Source organism: Panthera tigris, chromosome D1 (assembly GCF_018350195.1).
Source record: "Panthera tigris isolate Pti1 chromosome D1, P.tigris_Pti1_mat1.1, whole genome shotgun sequence".
NCBI lineage: Eukaryota > Metazoa > Chordata > Mammalia > Carnivora > Felidae > Panthera > Panthera tigris.
In genome coordinates this window covers 80,579,491-80,603,183 of record NC_056669.1, presented here as the reverse complement: position 1 = coordinate 80,603,183, position 23,693 = coordinate 80,579,491, and the positions used below count along the sequence as shown (strand labels likewise).

The 23,693-nt window shown below is 36.5% G+C and overlaps 1 protein-coding gene across 4 annotated transcripts in view; it reads right to left on the bottom strand.

Moving 5' to 3' along the window:
- The window catches only part of ANO3 (anoctamin 3), a 183,800-nt gene that overhangs the window by 114,230 nt on the left and 45,877 nt on the right, over positions 1 to 23,693 (bottom strand). For all 4 annotated transcript variants that reach the window (XM_007098476.3, XM_042958503.1, XM_042958504.1 and 1 more), the window contains one exon: positions 10,647 to 10,805. In XM_007098476.3, the coding sequence (XP_007098538.2) occupies positions 10,647 to 10,805 (159 nt within the window). The remainder of the gene's footprint in view (positions 1 to 10,646; positions 10,806 to 23,693) is intronic.

The window sequence follows — 23,693 nt, the reverse complement described above, 5'->3', positions numbered from 1 at the left end:
TGGTGTTGGCCACTGGTGTTATATCAACTTGCCTTTCACTTACCAAGCACAATTTAAATTTCTTCAATCCTAATTGCCTACTTAGAAGAAATTACATGGTATGGTAGACAGAACATAGTGTTTGGAATCACAAAGACTTAAGCACAAATTCCATCTTTACCATTTACTTTACTCTGTGAGCTTGAGAAAGTTACCTAACCTCTATGATTCTATTTTCTCTCCTGACAAAGGGAGACGATGATCTTAACTCACAGAGCTGGTGTGAGTGTTATGAAAGACCAGACATAGAAAGTACCCAAGTATAACAGGTTATCTGTTCATTTCCTGTCGAGGTCAGGCTTCTTATATCAGACCCTAACCAAACTAATGGATAATTTCAAAACTTCACTAGAATCTTTGTCCAGCACTCTCTTTTTCTTTTTTTCTTATAAAACACTATCAGATTCATCTCTACCCTTTGGTTTTGTAAGCCTTCAACAGCAGGACTTTCAATTATACAAGTACAAAACCAGTAACCTGTAATTTGGGGAAAACTCTAAAGCAGAGTGACTTGGATCAAGTTATTGAGGAATTAAATATTTTTCGGATAATATCAACTGGGTATAAATTGTAATAAAACTGTATTTCTGTAGACTATAATCTCTTTGGAAGACATCTCTTCCTTTATATATATTTAAATTGTCCTACACCTGTATGTTACTGCTTTTTCCTTGGGAGAAGTGGGTTGTTTTTCAGCATTTTCCTCAGAATCTGGAAGTGAGGCCTCCATGAAAATGAATGAGTCAGAAAAAAACCAATCTATACAAGACTGACACATTCTACGTGTAGAATGGTTTAAGACTGAATAAAGAAGCCTGTGAGAAATGCACTGCTATTTGATCATTGTATTCCCGCCGGTGCTCCATGTGAGTTTGAAAGCAGGGGTCTCTATTGTTGAACAGACAGCTCCTGGGACAAAACAAAAAAACAAAAAAAAAAAAAAAACAAAAACGTTTTTCAGGAGCTAGTGCTAATTCTGGTACAAATGGAGATCTCATTCTCCCTTAGAGCATCGTGGTCCCTGAAGCCTAGGTATGTTCGTTGCCAGAGTAGAGTCACAGCATGAAGAACGTGTGAGTGACATATGTGTTGGGAGAGGTCTTAGAAGGTTTAACCTCCACAGCAGGAGAGCTTGGGTTTCATACTACCAGATGGTTCCTGATCTGTTTTACCTTACAGAATATACAGCCAGAGTCTGATCACTCTCTACTTCTCCATAGCGCCCACCCTGTCTATGCCATCATCATCTCTGGCCTGGATTCCTGCAGTGCTGTCCAACAGAGCCTTTGCTCACACATGCTTGCCCCCAATGATCTACTCGTAGCATAATGGCCGGAGTGCTCTGTAAAATGTAACTCAGATCATGGAACTATTTCATTCCAAGTGAAAGCCAAAGCGTTGTCAGTGACCTACACAACCCTTTAGAGTCGCACACTCAGTATCTTGCTCACCACCCTCTCCTACTACTTTCCCCCTCACTAACTCTACTGCTCTCATTTGGTCACTCGCTACGACTTGCCTGTCCTTGCCTCATCCTTCTTACCTTGTCTAATCTCTTCCCTATAGTATTTATTATCTCCTAATAGCGAGTCTTTTTTTAATGTAAGTGCCATATAAGAAGGGATCTTCGTTTTATTTATTTACGTATACCAAGCATCTAGTTCTATGCTGGGCACACAGTAGTCACTCACTAAGCATTTGTTGAATGGATGAATGAGTGAGTTAACTTATTTTGAGTGCACCTTCTATGTAACTTGTACCTAACCCATAGATGATGGAAACAGAGTGCAAATAAGCCAGAATTATTCTGGAAGCGGTGCTATGTCAAAATTCAAATTAGCATCATGAAGAGCTGGCATGGCACTGATTATTAATTCATTCCTGTCAACCTTTAAGATGTGAAAAAGCCTAATACACTTAAATAAAGGAGATGCTTTAGAGGGATGTTTCTGCATTAACTCTACCATCAATGAGGGAAATGTCAAGCTAAGTGCACATACAGCTAGAACATTTCTAATTTTGTATGTATTAACTTTAAATATAGATAGATCTTTCTCAAGCAGTGTGAACTGTCTTCTTTTATAACTTCCTCAAATTAATTTCTCTTTTGTTATACCTCTACTTAAAACAAAATAAAAGTAGTTCATTTTCTTGCAGCTACTGAGCAGGGGGTTGGTGAAGGGATGGTGTTGCCAGGGAGAAGGATTACTTTCTCCCTTGGAGTCCAAAGCTCCCAATCTGGCACTATTCTGTTTCTCTCTAATGAAGGCAGGCTTTTCGGAGGGAATAACACACCCACCACCTTCACACTTCACATTATTATTTAATTATTTCATCCAGACTTTCCAAGAGGTGGAATAGTCACTCTTCGGAGAAGAGGAAATTTAAACATTGAGTTTTTACAAAGTCACTCTCTGCGAGTTGGTGGCACAGAGCTGAAAGAAAACAGAATGTGGTAGCTCATGCGAGTAAGTCTAAGAAGATGATGAATTGCTCGTATGATCTGGAAATGTACTTGGGACACAAACACAAACCATACACCTATTCATTCATATGGCCTTTGAATATGAATCATTGTCTACTAACGATGGGCTTGTCTAGAAATTGTCCTTATCAACATGTAATATAATGAGGACTTGAAACCTATTCTCTGCTAGACCCAGTGCTTAGCTCTGGTGAATGTAAATTTTAAAAATGGGGACTTGTGAGGTGCCTTGGTGGCTCAGTCAGTTAAGCGTCTGACTTCAGCTCAGGTCATGATCTCACAGTCCGTGAGTTCGAGTGCCGTGTGGAGCCCCGTGTCGGGCTTTGTGCTGACAGCTCAGAGCCTGGAGCCTGCTTCTGATTCTGTGTCTCCTTCTCTCTCTGCCCCTCCCCCACTCACATTCTGTCTCTCTTTCTCTCTCAAAAGTAAACATTAAAAAATTTTTAAAAATATTCCTACTTTTCAGTAACAAGTCTGATACTTGCTGACAGGCTCACAATTTCATTTCCCCTGTCTTCGTGTTGTAAGCCCTTTGTTTTCCTTCCCCTCCTGCTTTCCTTCCTGCCTCCACCTTTCTTTCCCGGATCCTCCCACCATCATTTAAGCATCTCATATAAGAAAAAAGGAAGAGAGAAGCGAAACCTCATGAGAGCTCTTTCCCCTCTGTGGACGCTGCTCTTCATCCTCCCATCACAGAGTAAGGTGATGACATTTGCTGCTGCCTGTTTTCCTGCTGCCTCATCACTCTTCAACTCACGTTGTCCCTTTGGCTTGTGTGTCGTCTCTCCAGAGAGGTGATTCTCATTGCTTTCGCGCAAGTTCTCCACAACTTCCAATGGAACCAGCCTCTTTCTTGTCTTCCTGGGCTCCTTGGCAGTATTTTACCCCTGCTAACCACTTCTCCCTGTGACTCCTCATCATCTCTGCCTCTTCCACCTCCCTCCAACTCCTGCAAGTGTCTCTTCTTCCCTCCTACCTTTTACAGGCTCACTCCTACACTCCTTTTTTTCCTCATTCTCTCTAGTGGTTTCATCCTCATACATGGCTTATATTACCATTTGCACTCTAAAGACTAAAGCATTTACCTTCGGTTCAGAATCCTCATTGGGCCCTACTACAGATTTCAAACATTTTCTACTTGTATTTGTCAAGGGTCCCTCAATTACTATCTTATGATCTTTACTCCCATAACCCCATCCCACTTTCTCCCCAAATTAGCTCTCTTCTGGTCAACAGTAGAATCATACTGGCTATTCCTTCTGCAGATAGCATTCTGCCTATGGACTCCTTTTCATTTAGAGCACTTTCTTTCAAATCTCCCATGCTAAAATAACTACCTAGCCACAGTCCCTATATAAATTATTCTGGTTTTTTATTTTGAAATTTTTTTTAATTTTTATTTTTGACAAAGAGAGAGGGGAAAAGAGACAGCAGTGGAGGGGCAAAGAGAGAGAGTGGTAGAGAGAGAGAGAATCCCAAGCACGCTCCACACTGTCAGTGCAGAGTCTGATGTGGGGCTTGAACCCATGAACCATGAGATCATGACCTGAGCCGAAGTCAGACACTTAAATAGCTGAGCCACCCAGGCACCCCTAAATTATTGTTTTAATAATAGTCATTTTTCTTGTATGTTTATGGTTTCTCTGCTCCCATGAGAATATTGCCCATTTTTATCTTTGTTCTCATTTATCCCCAGAATGTGGCATATAATAGTTACTTCATTAATGTTCCTTGAATGAATAAAGAAACTGCTCAAGCCACAGTCCCAAGTCATCCTTCAGATCTGCTTCTCTTTTCCTATCATAACCAAAATGCTGAGTATCTACATTTTAAGTTCCATATTTAACAAATCTACTTCTTTCTCTCCTTCTCTAATGCCAGCCATGATGTCTGTACATCCAGTCATGCTCTTCAAATCTATGGTCTTCTCAGCAATCCCAGGTATGTTCTTAGAAAACAAATATGGTCATGATCCTGCCATGCTTAAAATTATTCAGTGGTTTCCCATTTTTCTTAAGAAAATCATCAAAAGTCTACTACTAGAAGTAATTATTTAACCCTCACCATTCTTTCCAAGTTCACCTACTCCCCTCTCATTCTGGTATTGAAAAATGCCAGTATCCTTCTTCCCATTACATGATATTCAATTGATCCTTGTTATGATGGGGTTTGCCATTAATAGATTAAGAGATCCCTAGGTGATTATAATATGCAGTCACTGCTTAAAATCACATCTAGCCCTCTTATTCAACTTATTTTAGGTACTATTCATCTTCAAACCTCAATTCAAAGTTTATTTCTTTAATTTCACTTCTGGTCTTCCCTCATCCTCCAGATGAGATCATTGCCCTTGATATAAATCATTGCAACATCGTTTACTTGTCTTTTAGGTCACTTATCACAGTTTGAAATTATGAAAAGTATCCTCTTAAGGAAGAATTTTAGACATTGTATCCATAAGTAGATATTGAAAGTCATCTTTCAATAATAACAGCTTTATTATGCAAATCAATTTATGGTAGTATCCTTAGCTATGCAAATACTGGTCAAGTGGAAAGAGTGTAACAAGATTTTTTCTTTTCTTTTCTTTTCTTTTCTTTTCTTTTCTTTTCTTTTCTTTTCTTTTCTTTTTTTTTTAAATTTACAGCATTTTCCCTTGCTTGGGTAGGCAGAGTTACTTTGAGAGTATTGAACTACATTTCATAGTGCTTTTAGGCCCTTTTTGGAAGGAAGACATACAAATCCCCCAATTCTGTTTCAAAACAATTAACCTCCAATCTGGAGAACTAGGGTAGCCTTAACACTTTCCATTGTCAGGGAAAAAAAAAGTCATTTACCTTAGTGGAGGTAAGTGGGAAGAAAAAGGAAGCAGAGACTGGTAATTTGTGCTCAACACAATGGCTATAGTTTGTGGAGATGGTTGATTTCAATGAAATGTGCAGATGAGAATGAATATACTTCCTGATCATCTGTCATGATCCTTTATTGAATCATGGGAACTAAATCCCAAACCTATAAATATGAACTAAAAGAGCTGCAATTGTGGAACCCAGAATAAAAAAAAAAAAATTAAAAAGTCAGCCCAGCAATAACAGTACACATAGAAACACTGTCTTGCTGAGAGCCAATCTAGACCAAACAAAAATAAAAACAAAAAATTAAAAAATTAAAAAAAAAAATCTCTTGGCAGTGACTAAAGAGTTAGAACTCAAAGGTGAATGGACTGCCCTTTAAAAGCAGAACAGGACTCCGTTTGGATGAATAACATCCTGTATTATTGCTAAGAAAATGGTGGAGGAACAGGGAGAGGAAGACTCGGAAGAGAATCTGGACTTACTGCCAAGAAAACTAGCTGGAGACTGAGCCAAGTCATACCTCTTTCATAATTACACAATTGTCACGACAGACTCACATGTAGACTGAAAGTTCAGTGAAGGCAGGGACAAGGTCTACTTTACTCATTGGATCCCTAGTAGCTTGCATAGTACCTGTCACAATTATTTGTTGAATTGATAAATAATTGGAGATATGTGAGCAAAGTAACTATCAATATTATAATAGAAGGTATGTATAAATTGCTCTTGGAATAGATGAGGAAATGATTGTTTGTATGGAGGAGAAATCACAGGAGAATAAAATCTTATTACAAGACTGAGTTCATAAGACTTTGGTAATAAGTACTTATTGATTGAATTAGTCCACTGATATGGATATTCTGGGTTAAAATTCCCAGAAGAGACATAAAAAGGGAAACAGAACTAAAGGAATCAATAGAAATTGAGACCAGAAGTCAACTTGCCCAATTTTGTAACACTAGGCAGCGTGTGAATAAATCCTTACCTTGTAAAGAGTCAAGGTACTGTTATTTTATATATATTAAAAATTGCTAATAAACATATCAGTTCTCTAGATCCATCTCAAGTTATAGTTCAGTATTTCCTAATGTGTTTCTTAGAAGGCTAATCACAGAAGCAGTCCTGTGGAAAAAAAGAGCGGGGGCTCCAATATCACGTCTAAGTAACAGTGAGCATTCTATTCCATTGATAACACTTATTAGCAAATTATCTAGATATTTAACCAAAGAAATTATCAAAATTTTTTCACCTTGTCCATCTAATTTTCTAGAAAAGTAGTTAAATCCCACTTGTAGTAAATTAGGAGTCCCTCAAACATGTAATTTAAAGTTTTTCTTGGGGCGCCTGGGTGGCTCAGTTGGTTAAGCGTCCAACTTTAGCTCAGGTCATGATCTCACAGTTCGAGCCCTGCGTCAGGCCTGGTGCTGACATCTAAGAGCCTGGGGTCTGCTTCAGATTCTGTGTCTCAGTCTCTCTCTGCCCCTCCCCCACTAGTGCTCTGTCTCTCTCTGTCTCTCAAAAATAAATAAATGTAAAAAAAATTAAAAAAAATTTTTTTTCTCTGAATAGGGGAATGGTTGACTAAATCCCCAAGATGTAATACTATACACCTAGTAAAAGAGATGAGTTGTATCTAAATATAAAGGCAATTTAAGATATTCATAATATATTGTTAAATAACAGAATTGAGTAGAATATAATGCATATCATGACTAAATTTTCTAAAAAATATATGCATATTTGTATATATCTAGAAAATATACTTAGGACACACAGCAAAATAAAATCAAGACATTAACAAGGCTACTAAAAAATAAAAGAATATGATTTGGGCGATAGTAGATGTGAACTTTGGCTTTTTATTTTGCACTTTTTTTTTACTTTCAGTTTTCACATTAAGATGTTTTCATTCTGTAACGTGATAAATATATATTTAATATGTGTTTTTTAAGACCTTAGAAGTTTAACTAAAATAGCAAGAGGTTTTTTTTTTTTTGATAATAGGAGTATGAAAAATAGGCTTTTACCTCCTTTCTATTTTCCATTTTTTTCTAGTAACCATTGGTAGTTTTATTGTTTCACTAGAAAAATACAACATCCTTTAAAGAACACTTAAGAAAAGCATTCAAGGAAAGAAAAGTTGTCAGGGATAAAGAAGGGCATCACATAGCGATAAAGGAGCCAGTTCTCCGAGAAGACACAACCATCCTTAACGTGTATGTACCAGATAAGAATGCCAGATTATGTGAGGCAAAAACTGACGGAACTGAAGGGAGAAACAAATGAATTACTATCACAGGTGGAGACTTCAACACTTCTGTATCAGAAATACACAGATCCAACAGGCAGAAGACCAGTAAGGAAATAGTTGAACTCAATAACACCATTAATCAACTATTGCTGTAATTGACATCTATAATTGTAATTGACATCTATAGATTCCTTTATCCAACAACAAGAGAATGTACATTTTTCTCAAACTCACATGAACCATTCAAGAAGATTAATTATTCTGGGCCATAAAACACATCTTAACAAATTTAAAAGAAGAGAAACCATCCAGTGTCTGCTCTCAGACCACAGTGGAATTAAGCTAGAAACCAATAACAGAAAGATAACTGGAAATTCCCAAAATATATGCAGATTAAATGACATTCTTACAAATGACACATAGGACAAATATGAAAGCTCCAGAGAGGAAAAATAATTTTCTACTACATGAAAATAAAAACATAATTTATCAAAGTTTAACTTATGTAAACTTTAAGTACAGTGAAAGCTGTGATTAAGGGTAAATTTATAGCATTAACTGCATATATTAAAAAAAAAGAAAGGTTTAAAGTTAATCATCTAAGTTTTCATTTTAAGAAACTAAAAAAAGAAAGAGCGACTTAAATCCAAAGTAAACAGAAGAAAAGAATAAGAGCATACTATAACATTATGGTCAACAATATTTCAATAAAATAGAATTCTTTCATAAATCAATAAAATTGAAAACAGAAAAAACAACAGAAAAAAATTGATGAAACGTTTGGTTCTTTGAATAGATCAGTAAATCAACAAGCCTCTAGTCAGCCTAGTAAGAAAAATAGAGAGAAGACACAAATCATCCATATCAGAAATGAAAGAGGGGACTGCGCTATAACTAAAAGATTAATAAAGGAATACTATGGTTAACTCTATGCTCACATTTGACAGCCTAGATGAAATGAGCCAATTTATTTAAAGACATAATCTGCCAAAACTCACATACAAACAATACACAACCTGAATAGATGTGTATCTATTAAATAAACTGAATCATTAACTAATAACTTTCCCAAATGGAAAGCACCAGGCTCTGATGGGTACACTGATGATTTCTACCAAACATCTAAGGAAGAAATTGTGCCAATTTTCTACAATCTTTTTCAGAGTATAGAAGTTGAGGGGAAACTTCCTAACTCATTCTATGAGGCCAGCACTATTACCAAAATACAAAGGCACTCCAAGAAAAAAAACACAAAAACAAAACAAAAACAAAACAAAACAAAAAACTACAGGCTAATATCTTTCATGAACATACATGCAAAATTCTTCAACAAAATATTAGGAAATAGAACCCAACAATGTATAAAAAGAACTATATACCACAACCAATTGGGATCTATCCTAAGTATGCAAGGCTGGTTCAACATTTGAAGATCAATTAATAACTATAAAAAAATAACTAGTGAGCTTCTACTCTGTGAAAGACAATGTCAAAGGAAATGATAAAACAAGCAACAAACTGGGGCGCCTGGGTGGCTCAGTCGGTTAAGCGTCCGACTTCAGCTCAGGTCACGATCTCGCGGTCCGTGAGTTTGAGCCCTGCGTCTGGCTCTGGGCTGATGGCTCACAGCCTGGAGCCTGGAGCCTGCTTCTGATTCTGTGTCTCCCTCTCTCTCTGCCCCTCCCCCGTTCATGCTGTGTCTCAAAAAATAAATAAACGTTAAAAAAATTTTTTTAAAACAAGCAACAAACTGAGAAAATACTTGCAAAAGACACATCTGATGAAGAACTGCTATTCCAAAATATACAAAGAACTCTTAAAACTCAACAATAAGAAAACAAACAACTCAATTTAAAAATAAGCCAAAAGTCTTAACATACACCTCACCAAGAAAGATATATAGATGGCAAATAAGCATATTAAAAGATGCTCTACTTCATACACCATCAGGAACATGCAAATAAAAAAATGAGCTTACCACTAGACACCCATTAGAATGGCCAATATCCAGAATACTGACAACAGCAAATGCTCATGAGGAATTGGACAACAGGACCTCTCATTTATTGCTGGTGGGAGTGCAAAATGGTATAGCCATTTGGGAAGACATTATGAAGGTTTCTTGCAAAAATGAACATACTCTTAGCATATGATCCAGCAATCCTTGATATTTACTCAAAGTTGAAAATTTCTGTCCATGCACAAACCTGCACTAGGATGTTTAAAGCAGCTTTATTCATAATTACCCAAACTTGGAAGCAACCAAGATGCCCTTATACAGGCGAATGAATAGGGTGGCAGAGAGATGTATAGGCAGAACACATGGGATTTTTAGGGCAGTAAAAATACTTTGCATAATTCTATAGGGTGGATACATGTTACATTTTCCCAAACCCACATAATGTACAACATCAAGAGCAAACACTAATGTAAACTATGGATTCTGGATGACAATAAGGAGTCTATGTAGGCTCATCAATTATAACAAATGCACCACTCTGGTGGGAGATGTTGATAAGGGGAGATGGTGTGTGGGGGCAGGAGCTATATGGGACATCTCTGTACCTTCCTCTCAATTTTGCTGTGATCTAAAACTACCCTAAAAAATAAAGTCTGAAAAAAAAAATAAAAGCATTAAAAAAAAAAAGGATTGAGAAGCAAATCATTCATTCCAATATTGAAACCCAGACATTAACAGCTTGGCACTCTTTTCTTTTAACATTTTTCTTTTCATAGGGTTTTCTATACTTTATATAGGTATAATTATTCCTTCTTCAATTTTTAAAACTGTAAAAATAGTTATGCCCTTTGAAAAATATTTAAATTTACGGAAATGTATAAGTAAAAAAGGAATACATATTTAAGTGGGACTGTACATATGTATTTCTTTTATGTGGGAGAAAATAACTATACATTTTATAAAGCCATGTGGTATACACTTCCCATATTAAAACATATGAGATTATATCTCTTCCAGCATATTTTACCACACAACTAATGTTATCAAAGCACCTACCTCCTTTTCCAACATCAGGCCTTCGGCTCTGAGGTTCTTTTCAAATGTGTTTCTTTTGTCATATTGTATATTTGACTTTCTATACACCAGGATGTAATCAATCCGTTTTTTGCCATCTTTGAATAGAAGTCCACTGGATGCTATGTAATTCATGTCATTCTGCAAACAAAGCAATGACTGTTAATAGTGTAGGCTAGACAAACACACCGTTTTGGTCTCAGTCACTTTGGTTTGGACACTGGCACTCCAAAAGCAAAAATGTGTTTTTACATTCCAGTTATGAGATATGGGAAAGTTGATTAAAGAAAGTCTGAAGTCTGTAATAGGAGACAAGTTAGCAAGCGATGTTCCAGAATTTGAAATTAGGCAGTCTGATACCAGACCCTGGGTTCTCTGACGCTGGCATCGAAATGCATATAGTAAGTTTTATTTAGTAAGGTCCTGTAAAAATAATATCAGCTAGCATATGCTGAGTATTTATTTATTCAACATCAGGCTCAGACATAAGTGCCTTACATGTTTGATCTTTTTTAATACTTACAACTCCCATTGCAAAAATTAAGACATTAAGTCTTAACATAAGTACTGAAGCCAACATAATTTCCAATATTAAATAATATTCAGATAGGTATAATTTTCTAAAGCTCTGTTCAACAACACTAAACTGAAAAATAATTCCTGAGCTGCTTGCTCCAGAGATGCTTGTCCAGTGGATATAAAACTGTGATCCAACTAAGACAGCTTACTTATCAAGCTTAATCACTTGCTCATCAAGACTGCTGTATGGCCCTCACCTTGCTCTGCCCATTCGCCCAAGCTTTTTTTTATAGACTGGCAATTTTCCACCAAATGCCTGCCTTGCAAGATACACCTTGCATGATAGTTGAGACACCTGAGTGATCCTCCACATCATAAATTACAGCATTTAACTGCTCTTCTCAAGACCCTTCAAGTTCCTTCACACTTACTAACTCCTAACATGTTATATGACACGAAACCGTTTATTATCTTTTGTTTACCATCTGCCTGATCAAGGATTGTTTACTGTTTTGTCTCAGATTATTCCAGACATCTCACCCCAAATCAGATACAGAGTGGGCATCAATAAATATTTGTGGGAGGAAGAAAGGAAGGCAACATCCATAATCCTGTGTGTCCAGGTAAGGCTGACCTCAAGAATAGAAAACCAAGAAGAGATCATATTGACACATCTCCTCCTCTCACCTCCAGTATTTACAACAAATCAAATTAAAACAGGTTAAGATAAATAATCACAAAATTACAGCAGAACTGATAGCCATGGTGTGCCCTTTGTTTTATACCTACCATCCACTGCCTCCAGACATCTTCATGGTAATTTCAACAAGGACTGGGCTAAAATAAAATCATATACAAATTTCCTTCTTCATTTTCTTTTGCATAAAGTATACCACCCTCTCTAGTTGATTATTTAAAAAATTTTTAATGTTTATTTATTTTGAGAGAGAGATAGAGAGAGAGAATGAGCAGGGGAAGAGCAGAGAGGGAGGGAGAGAGAGAACATCCCAAGCGGGCTTTGTTTGCACTGTCAGCACAGAGACGGATGGGGGCTTGAACTCATGAACCTTGAGACCATGACCTGAGCCAAAATCAAGACTGAGACGTTTGACTGACTGAGCCACCCAGGTGGACCTCCAGTTCATTAATTATTTAGTGTCTTCTGATTTTTATGATATTAAAAACATATTTAATCCTAGGCGAAGGCAAGAGTCCTTCAGTGAGAAGACCTGGAAGTAAATGATGGGTTGGTAGGAAAAGTGTGAGGAGACAAGATAGTATTTAATCAATTATATGTGCTCTTCATATTTTAAGAGCAGCATAGACTGAAAGTGGAACTCTGATAGTTATTGTTACCCATTGTTCTAAGTCTAAGCAAAACAAATGCTAAACTCTCCCAGAGAAAAGCTGTTTTACCATTAAAAAAACTGCCATTTTTTTTCACAATAAGTGACCTTAGGCGTTATTTACAACTTTTTTGTTTCTGAAAAATGTGTTCACAATCAAACTACATTAACTAGAATTCTAATTTATTGTCTAATTATTTTATGAATTCTAAATTATTAGATGAGTTTTACCAGGCAGAACGAAAAATAGCTATCAAAATGGTAATACAGAAGTATGGTGAGATTTGGAAATATCTCCTGAATTATGCTTAAAAAAACATTGTACAGGCTCTATAAAATTTTAAGGTTATGAGTTTATATTTTATTTTAATACATATATGGCACTCATTAACCAAGATGCTGATTAACCTGCTCAAATCTGTTGCTTAAAAGCAGAACTGACAGGAAATTTATTATATATCATTGTGTTTAGTCACCAAAAGAACAACTTCTTTAATTGTTTGAAATCATAACGGTTGTTTGAACATGAAATCAAGACTCCTCTCTTAAGTTACCTGGAATAGTGAAATGCTTTCCAATTACAATGCAGAATGAATTTAATTTAGAAACAGAGTTTTCATGTTTATTATTCCCAGAAGATAGAATAAAACTAGTTTTGCTCAGAGAACCTGGGATGCTAATCATCCATCAGGTACCTTATCTTTCAACAGTGTTGACAACAACTTAATTACGTAATGCATTGCAAACCATAAAGCTCAGGTACTTTCAGCAAAGCTGGTCTTCCTAAAGAGTATCCCAAAAATATGCATGTTATGGCTCACGTGGAGAAAGAACACTTTGCAAAGATTTTAGCACATTTGCAAAACAGCAATAGAAGTCTGCCTATTTGCATGAAAACACATTTTTGAGAATTTTTCAAATAAAATTATGGTAAAATAAAATTTGTGACCTGCATATGTTTTCCTGAGTTTATTCTTTTCAATCTAACAAGCATTCATCAAACACCTATTGTGTGCTATGTACTGTGTTAAACTCGAGGGATAAAAATAAGAGGACACAAAAGACTTTTAGGGATTTTATCCTGTCTGGGGAGTAGTAGGCATGTAATTGTTTAGTTACAATGTTATCTAATATGTGCAGGAATATGTGCAGGAGTATGTGCAGGAATGTAATTGTTTAGTTACAATGTTATCTAATATGTGCAGGAATAGAGTTGAAGAATCCCCAGGTGTACCAGAGGAAGACTTATTAACAGGTGCCAGTAGCCACTAACGGTCCTGTTATCTTGGGGAGTTTACCACAGTCCTCTGTCAGGCAGATATAAAATTAGGTCAGGTCATTAATCTGTAAGTGATTGCTGACTGATTACATGTTAACCATACACTTGAGTTAGTAAGATGCAGTATGATACACTGGTTAAGGTACTGATTTCTGCATTAGACAGACTGGTGTTTTAATTAACTGTGTTCGTAGACATGTTACTTAATCTCACTGCTCAGCGTCAGTTCCCACAGCTTTTAAGCAAATATAATAATATTATCAACAGTATAAGATTATTGTTGTGACTAAATGAGATAATGCACAGATAGCAGTCTCAACGTTGTCTGACCTTGTGAGATCAAAAAAGTCAGTTCTTGTCACAAAAAATAAGATAAAATTTGTATGCTCCCTCTCTTTCTTTCTCTCAAAATAAATAAAGATTAAAAAAACAATGAAATTTATTTTTGCTTTCTACTAATGATGAGTATTTGGGCTATTCATTTCCAGTCTTGCCTATTTTTAATAAACATTCATGTGTATACCTTGCAATAGATGTGTGCATACATTTCTGTCAGTATGTACCTAGGACAAAATTGCTGATTCCCAGGAAAAGTTTGTTTTCAACCTTAGCAGTATGCCAATCTTAACTTAGAATGAAGTTTGTTGTATACAGGCTTTATTTCAATTTATGGTGTCTTCAAAAATTTTTTCTTGAATCATTATTTATTTTTCAGAGAGAGATAGAGTGTGAGCAGGGGAGGAACAGAGAGAGAGGGAGACACAGAATCCAAAGCAGGTTCCAGGTTCTGAGCTGTCAGCACAGAGACGGATGCAGGGCTCAAACTCACAAACTGTGAGATCCTGACCTGAGCCAAAGTTGGACGCTGAACTGACTGAGCCACCCCAGGTGTCTTGTAAGATGCCTTTTCTGGTGTCTTTCAAGATTTCATGGAACATGTCTCTGTACAGATGGACTCTTCTTGATTACAAAGTCCTGGTCTATGCTTTAAAAATTGACTTAGTTTGCTATACTCTGGCATAAGACAGTACAGTATGCATGGGAGCCAGTACCTGCTCCCACCTGTAACAGTCTTTTGATCCAAATTCTGCTATTTAGAATGCAACCAATTACTGCCATGTCCTTCTACTGGCTATTTCTGATTCTGTTTGGATTGAGAGAGAGGGAGAGGGAGAGGGAGAGGGAGAGGGAGAGGGAGAGAGAGAGAGAGAGGGAGAGAGAGAGAGAGAGAGGCACGGATGGGCAAGGCAGTGGGAGCAGGCAGGACTCTGGCTTGCTCACAAGATTGCCATTGTTGAGAAGGGCAGTGGATGCTTAGTTTCCTTGGCTGTGTGGCTCCGACAGCCCAACGTTGAGGACCAATGACGGGCCAGGTTAGCCCAACTCTCCACTGTCATTTGGGGACCCATCAGGCTGTCTTCAGGCCAAATGACTGTGTTTCACACTTGTGTTTCATCTTTTCCTACCAAATCTTCAAATAATGAAAATCTTTTTCATTGGGTTTCAGCAGTGGCGTTTGATTTTGCATTTCTGTATCCTTTTTTGGCAATCATTGATGGGAAATTGGGAAATGGCAGTCTAGATGTCAATAGTCTGATGCCATATTTTACTCAGAAGTTCCGGCTTTACCCTCCTTAATTAGAGAAAAATCCAAATAGCCTCAGTATGTAACTACGATTCATTTCACAGTTAAAGCCATTGCTCACAATAGCTCTTATTGTTGGCCTTACTTATTATACAGAAAAGAAGAGGTTTTAATCTTTTTTTTTCAGTTCCAGACAAATGAGAAACAGTTTTGTCAAGAAAGTCACATACTTACAACAATAAAAGCAATCTCTGTTAAAATAAACTAACAGAAAATACACCATGCACTGTAGGTCAGAAGAAATCCTGCACGTGAGTAGAAATTTACTAAGTGCTGCTGAATTAATACTAATTCTGGCTTTTCTGTCATAAAAATTTTCCATTTTAAAATGATACTTAACAGGAGAAGAATGCTTTAATTTTCTAAGTGTCCTTGGGGATAAAAAGTATATTAATACATATATCTTTTAATGCACCTCGCTTAACTTAAAACATGTCAGAAATGTAATTACTATGCATACTTTCCTATGCAAATAATCTTTAATTATGAGTCATAGGAATACCAAAAAAATCAGACTTCAATGCTATACAGTGGCTTTCACTGTGGATAAGAATCTGGCCAGGCTTATTGCCTACTCAACAGAATGTCAACCCTCTTGCTAGTCCACATCATCTTTAGAAATACAAATATTAGGGGCATCTGGGTGGCTCAGTTGGTTAAGCCTCCGACTTTGGCTTGGGTCATGTTCTTGAGGTTTGTGGGTTCTAGCACCAGGTTGGGCTCTGTGCTGACAGCTCGGAGCCTGGAGACTACTTCGGACTCTGTCTGTCTGTCTGTCTGTCTCTCTCTCTCTCTTTCTCTCTGCCTCTCCCCCACTCATGCCCTGTCTCTCTTTCTCTCAGAAATAAACGTTAAAAAAATAATTAAAAGTAATAAAAGAAATAAAAAGAAATACAAATATTTTCTGTGCTGACGGCTCAGAGCCCAGAGTCTGCTTCAGACTCTGTGTCTTCCTCTCTCTCTGCCCTTCCCCCTTCCAAAAAAAGTAAATAAACATTAAAATAAAGTTTAACAAAAGAAATACAAATATTCTCTAAATCAGTGACTCTGGGGTATCCTTATCAGATGGTAGATTGTATTCTAGCTCCTACTACACCTGGTAGAGAAAACTGCTTTTTTAAAAAAATAATAACTAATAAATTAGTATTTAAAGAAATAACACTAACATGAGCTGAACAGAAACCAAGCACTGTTCTACACACTTTGCATATGTTTACACATTTCATGCTCACAAAAACGGATATAAGTACTGTTTTCCCCCCATTTCACAGATGCTGAGATTGAGGCAGATGGAAAGGTCCTGTGGTAGCCAAAGAGCACGTTATCCCATCTGGGATTTCCATAGCAATTCCCTTTGTCTCCCTTTTCCTTGACACCAACTGGGTGTGTAAGCTGTGTGGCTCTGTGTAACCCCCGGATGAAGGAATGAGGTTTTGGAGAAGCAGGGCAGAGCCTCTTCTCTTTCAGGGAAGGGAGTAAGCCACTGCCCCTTACCCTGACCTAGAGGCAGGCACAGATGGATTGTGCAGCCTCACCTGCCCCCAGGATACATGACAGGTGGGACAAAGCCGTTTGCCCTTTGTAGCTTCCAAAGGGCATATATATACACAACAGAAACTGAACAATAACAAAGCATACTACAGACATTCCAGACCATACTCCAATCTCAAGCTAGGTCTACTTCTCGAATTTCACTCTTCCAGGAAGACTTTTAGGCAAAGAGAGACACTTGGGAATGTGTAGGACTAAAGAATGCCTGCTCTTCCTGTTGCTGGGTGACTTCATAGCATCCAAAGTTTGGTGATTTGTTTTTAAATCATATAATGCTTTTTTTTCAGCTTCAAAGGTGATTGCATGGCCGCGTGAAAGAAGGAGATCTGAGAAGTCTACATACTGTGCGATTCTAACTCACAGCATTCTGGAAAAGGCAAGACTATGAAGACAGCAAAAAATCAGCGGTTGCCAAGGATAGGAGAGAGAGAGGGATGAGAGGCAGAGCACAGAGTATCCTCAGGGCAGTGAAATCACTCTCCGTGATACTATAGTGATGGATACATGTCATTATGCACTTGTCCTAATGCACAGAACGTACAGCAGCAGAGTGAACCATGTTGTAAGCTATGGGTGATTATGATGTGTTAATGCAGGTTCGTAAACTATAATAAAGGTACCACTCTGGTAGGGGATGTTGATAACGGGACAGGCTAAATGTGTGGAGGCAAGGCTATATGGGAAATCTGTGACTTTCTGCTCAATTTTTCTGTGAACCTACAACTGTTCTAAAAAATAAAGTAATTTTAGGGGCGCCTGGGTGGCTCAGTTGGTTGAGCGTCTGACTTCAGCTCAGGTCATCATCTCACAGTTTGTGGGTTCAAGCCCCACATCGGGCTCTGTGCTGCCAGCTTGGAGCCTGGGGCCTGGAGCCTGCTTCAGATTCTGTGTCTCCCTCTCTCTCTACCCCTTCCCCACTCATGCTCTGTCTCTCTCTGTCTCTCAAAAATGAATCAACGTTAAAAAAAATAATTTTAAAAGTTTTTTAAAAGACTAAGTTAAGTGTCATAAACCTTACAAACTACCTTGTATCTCTTATTGTCATTTCCCAGCAATACTAAATGCACATGTGGTCTGAAAATATAGTAATAAACAAAGCAGAATGAGATTATATCCTGTAAGGCAGGTATAGTAAAGAAATTAATACAAGATGCAATAAAATTAAGGTGCAAAAAAAGTTTGGTGCCTTGGGAGAACATAAATAAAGGCCATTTCAGGGGCGCCTGGGTGGCTTGGTCGGTTGGGTGGCCGACTTCGGCTCAGGTCATGATCTCGCCGTCTGTGAGTTCGAGCCCCGCGTCAGGCTCTGGGCTGACAGCTCAGAGCCTGGAGCCTGTTTCGGATTCTGTGTCTCCCTCTCCCTCTGCCCCTCCCCTGTTCATGCTCTGTCTCTCTCTGTCTCAAAAATAAATAAACGTTAAAAAAATTTTTTTTAAAAAAAATAAAGGCCATTTCACATTATTAAAAGAGAAGCAGGCCCTTTCCTTTTAGTGAATAAAAAGAAAAATGGGATTTGAAGATAGGAAATAAGATTCAAGTTATAGATAGCAGTCAAATTTTTTTTTTTGCTATAAAAGGGGGTATAAATATCAGTAGTTCATACAGTTGTTGTGAAGTGAAAATTAAGTATGGCAATGTGCACACAAGACGGTCTCTTCATACATTCCCATGGATCAGGTGTTCAGGCAGAGCTTAGCTGGGTCCTTTGCTTACACCACACAAAGCTTCAAGCAAGGTGTCAGTGGGGCTTTACTCTTATCTTAAGGCCTGACTAGGGAGAATCCACTTCCAAGATAACTCAGAACCTTCGCAGAATTCATTTCCTTGTGCTGGCTGTTAGCTGGAGGCCAACCTCAGCCCCTTGAAGCTTCCTACTGTTCTTTGACATTTGGGTATTCCCAACATGGCAATTAGTTCAGGAAACCAAAAAGAAGAGTCTCCAGAGTAAGTCTGAAAGCCAGACAGAGTTTTATGTAATGTAACATAATCAAAGACGTGATACCTCACCACCTCTGCTTTATTCTAGTGTTTAGAAGAAAGTCATAGGGAAGAGGATTATGCAAGAGTATGAGTACCAGGAGGCAGAGATCATTGAGACCATCCTAGAGTCTGTCAAAGTAAGATGGATAAATTAGATAAAAATTAAAGAAATTATTTAAAAGATTAAAAGTTGACTTTAAAAAGAAATCACAAGGGACACTATATAAATTAGATAAAAATTAAAGAACTTATTTAAATGATTAAAAGTTGACTTTAAAAAGAAATCATGAGGGTCTCAGTTGGTTGAGCGTCCAACTTCGGCTCAGGTTATGATCTCATGGTTCCTGAGTTCAAGCCCTGCATCTAGCTCTCTGTTGTCTGTGCAGAGTCCCCTTGGGATCCTCTGTCCCCCACTCTCTCTGCTTTTCCTTCTCTCTCACACACACACTCTCTCTCTCAAAAATAAACAAACATTAAAAAATAAAAAGAAAGAAATCATGAAATAGTGTATGAGAGAAGGAAGGCTTATAGTCTCACTCACCAAACTCCTCAATAGAATAACCGGGGGAATAACATATCGGTTTGGAAAATGTCACAACAGAGGACACTAAAAAGGAAAAAAGGAAGAAAAGAAAAGAATTTGGGTTTACTCATACTTCTATCCTTACTGCTGTGGCTTCAGACAATTGGCGTTTCCTCTCTCAATTCCCTACCATGAATCAAGGAGGGGTGCTCTAACAAACAGATAAAGGGCGTTTATGGCTCTGACATTCCATGACAGTTTTCTTTTCCCCAAATATTTCTCCAAGAAGCTATTTTCTAAGACCCCTAAAGTTTTTTCAACAAACTTTGGCTAGGGTTTTAATTTCTGTGCAGAATGATACATAAATATCTGGCAGCTTAATTCACTCCTTAAAGTGCTTCAAAGGTCTTTTCAGAAAAAACTGTAAATGAAAACTGAGACCTATTTTACCTGAGTAAGCATGTTTGACAACGTGAAGGAGAAAATAAGAGATAGGTCTTCTCTTACTCCAAAATGAAAAGCGGTCTCCAATCTAACTCAAGGTTACCAAATTTCACAAATCAACTGGAACACAAAGCCCATACTTTAGAAGATGGCACTCTTTTTGACCCTTGTAATAATGTCTAAAGGAGAAAATGAAGAGATGTAAAGTACCACCAGTAAAAACCTAGCACCAAGTTTTAGAAGTAGGGCACAAAACCAGAAAATCAAGGTTGTGATTCCAGCAATATGGCCAACAACATAATTTCAAAACCCTTATGTCATAAAACACCTAGAAGTTATAGATAAAATAAAATGTATGCTTATTGAAATTCCAGAGGAATTAGCAGGAAAATATGTATAACTCTAGCTTCAAGGTAGGAAAAAAAGTAGAAAACCATAACACATGCTGGCAAGTCAATAGTGTGGCTGCTCTGGGTAAAGATGTAGAAATCAATTAAAAAAACCCAAAAAACAAAAAAACAAAAATAGTGGACAAAAACACTGATAAATTTAAAAATAAAACTTCTAAATAACTAATAAGCTAAAGAAATAGAATTCAATAAAGTTAGAAAAGAAAGTGAAGATACATATGCTTCAGTAAGCAATGCTGATTTAGATAAATTAGATAACCATGTAATAAAATTATTGTACTTTAGACTGTATTCAAACATAAGTTCTAGTTCAGAAATAAACCCATAAATTTATGGTCAATTGACTTTCAACAACTGCCAAGGAAATTCAATGGGGGAAAAATGGCCTTTTCAACAAATGGTGCCTGAACAACTGCATGTCCATTTGCAAAAGAGGTTGGATCCCTATCTTAAACCATACACAAAAGTTAGCTCAAAATGGATCATCATAAAACTAAGTGTAACAAGGAAAACTGTACAATTATTAGATTAAAACATATGTATCAATATGGGGGGACCCTGAGTTAGGTAATGATTTCTTAAATACAACACCAATAGCAGAGTGATGAAAGAAAGAAAGAAAGAAAAAAAAAAGACAGGACTATATCAAAATTAAACACCTTTGTGTTCCAAAAAAATATGCCATTAAGAAAGTGAAAAAGCAAACCACAGAATGGAAATAATATTTTTTAAAAAGCTATCTGAAAAGGGACTTGTATTCACAATATATTAATAACTCAACATTAAAAACACAAATAATCCAGTTAAAAATGGATAAAGAATCTTGATATAGATTTCTTCAAAGAAGATTTTAAAAAAGGCCAACAGGCACATTTGACAGCTTTCAACAAAATGAAGAAATAGGGGGAAATGAAGAAATAGGGGAATAGAAATCAAAACCACAATGAAAAACCATTTCTCATCCATTATGATGGCTACAATCAAAACAACAAACATTAAAACAGTATTGGCAAGATTATGGAGAAATTGGAACCCTTGTATATCACTAGTGGGGATGTAAAATCGTGAAGAAGCTTTGAAAAACAGTTTGGCAATTACTCTTAATGTTGGACATAGAGCTACCAAATCATCAATTTCACACCCAGGAGGATACATCCACACAAAAACTTGTACATAAATATTCACAGCAGCATTATTCATAATAGTAAAAAAAAGCAATTTAATGTCTGCTTGATAAATACATAAATAAATTGTGATATTGTCCATAAAATGGAATATTATTTGGCATTAAAAATGAATTAAATAGTGATACATGCTACAACATAGAAGAACCTACAACATAATATAATATTATACAAAGTAAAGGGGCACCTGGGTGGCTCAGTCGGTTAAGCGTCTGACATTGGCTCAGGTCATGATCTCACAGTTCAAGCCCGCATCAGGCTTTGTGCTGACAGCTCAGAGCCTGGAGCCTGCTTTGGATTCTGTGTCTCCCTCTCTCTCTGCCCCTCCCCACTCACTCTCTGTATCTCTCTCAAAAAATAAATGATAAACATTAAAAAATTTTTTTTAATTAAAAAAATATACAAAGTGACGAAAGCTAGTCACAAGAGACCATATATTACATGATTCCATTTATATGAAATTCTATACTAGACAAATAAATACAGAATATAGATTAATCATTTCCTAGGGTTGGAGGAGTGGGTGGAATGGAAAGTAATTGCTAATGGGTACAGATTTTTTGGGGGTATAGGTTTTCATCTTTAAAAAAATATTTTAAATGGATATTATGGTGATGGCTGCACAACCCTATGAATATATTAAAAATCACCAAACTGGACAGTTTAAATGGGCAATGAATGTATGGTACATGAATTTTTTCTCAATGAAGTTCTAAAAATCAATTACAGATGAATTATTGATAGTAAAATGAACAAGAATATATATACCTTCTAGAAGCTGACATAGGAATTCACAGGAGGTGAATAATTCTTAAATAGGATTCAAAAAGAAAATGATGCATAAATTTGCCTGTGTTACATTTAAAAGCAAGACTGAATATTGTGAAAATGCCCATTATCTCACATTCACTATAAGTTTATATCATTTAGTTGAAGATTTCAACATAGTTTTGTGTAAATGTATGCAACATAACAAACTAATCCTTCTACTTATATGGAATATCAAAGTGCCTTTGATAGGAAAATCTTGAAAAAGAACTAGGTACATGGGCTTGTCCTTCAAAATGCAAATATTTATTACAATTCTATAGTGATTAAGGCAGCAGGATGTTCATGAAGGAATAAGCAATATAAGAGAAAAATAGATATCCCAGAAAAAGACCTACATATACAGAACTGAGATGAAATTACATATCTATATACTACTCTTGGATAGGGTAGACGAGTGCCATTTACTGGCACTGAAAAAGTCAGCTATTTTCTTGGAAAGATACCATATACAAATAAGAAAAACTAAAGAATTTAAAGACAAATATGAAAAGCAAAATTTTAAAACTTTTAGAATAAAATGGAGGAGGCTATTTTGATGATTGTAGTAGACAAGCAGTTTTCTTCATGTGTTTGTTTTTACCATGACTAAAAACTTTTGGCTGGTAAGAAGGTGAAACTGATTAATTGGACTACATTCAAATAAAACCTTTGTACATTAAAAGATAGTAGAGACTGTGGTAAGCTTTAATTAGAAGATATTTTTCATGAACACAACAAATAAAGGATTAGTCTCCAGGATATATTAATAACTCCTCTAAATCAATAAGAAAAGATAAATAATACAACAGGGGAAAAAAAGTGATGCTATTAATAGGCATTAAACAAGAGAGGAGCTGTTGAAATTTCAAAAAAGCAGAACAAAATACATTACATATTTCTTCACAGTTTAAAAATCTGAAAAACAATATTCAATACTGTCTAAGGATATATCATGTATAGTAAATGTATAAAACTATAAGAAAGCTAATCAGCAAAATTAGAAGAGTGGTTATACTGACACAAATTGGGGAAAAGGATCAGGCAGTGTTACATGGGAGTCTTCAATTCTGTCTGTAATAATTTATTCTGAAACAAACATGGCAAGCAATTCAGATCCAGTAAAGCTCAGTATTGGACATAGCTAAATATAGTCTAATAATACAAATTTCAATACGCCTGAAATATTCATAAAATAGTGATTCAAAAGATCAACATTGCTGTTGACATTTGAAATCAACAATCTGGGATTATATATTTGCTTAGCAATTAAAATCTTACTTATAACTCAAGCTTCAGTTTCCTCATCTGTGTAACGGGGACAATAATAACCTGGCATGA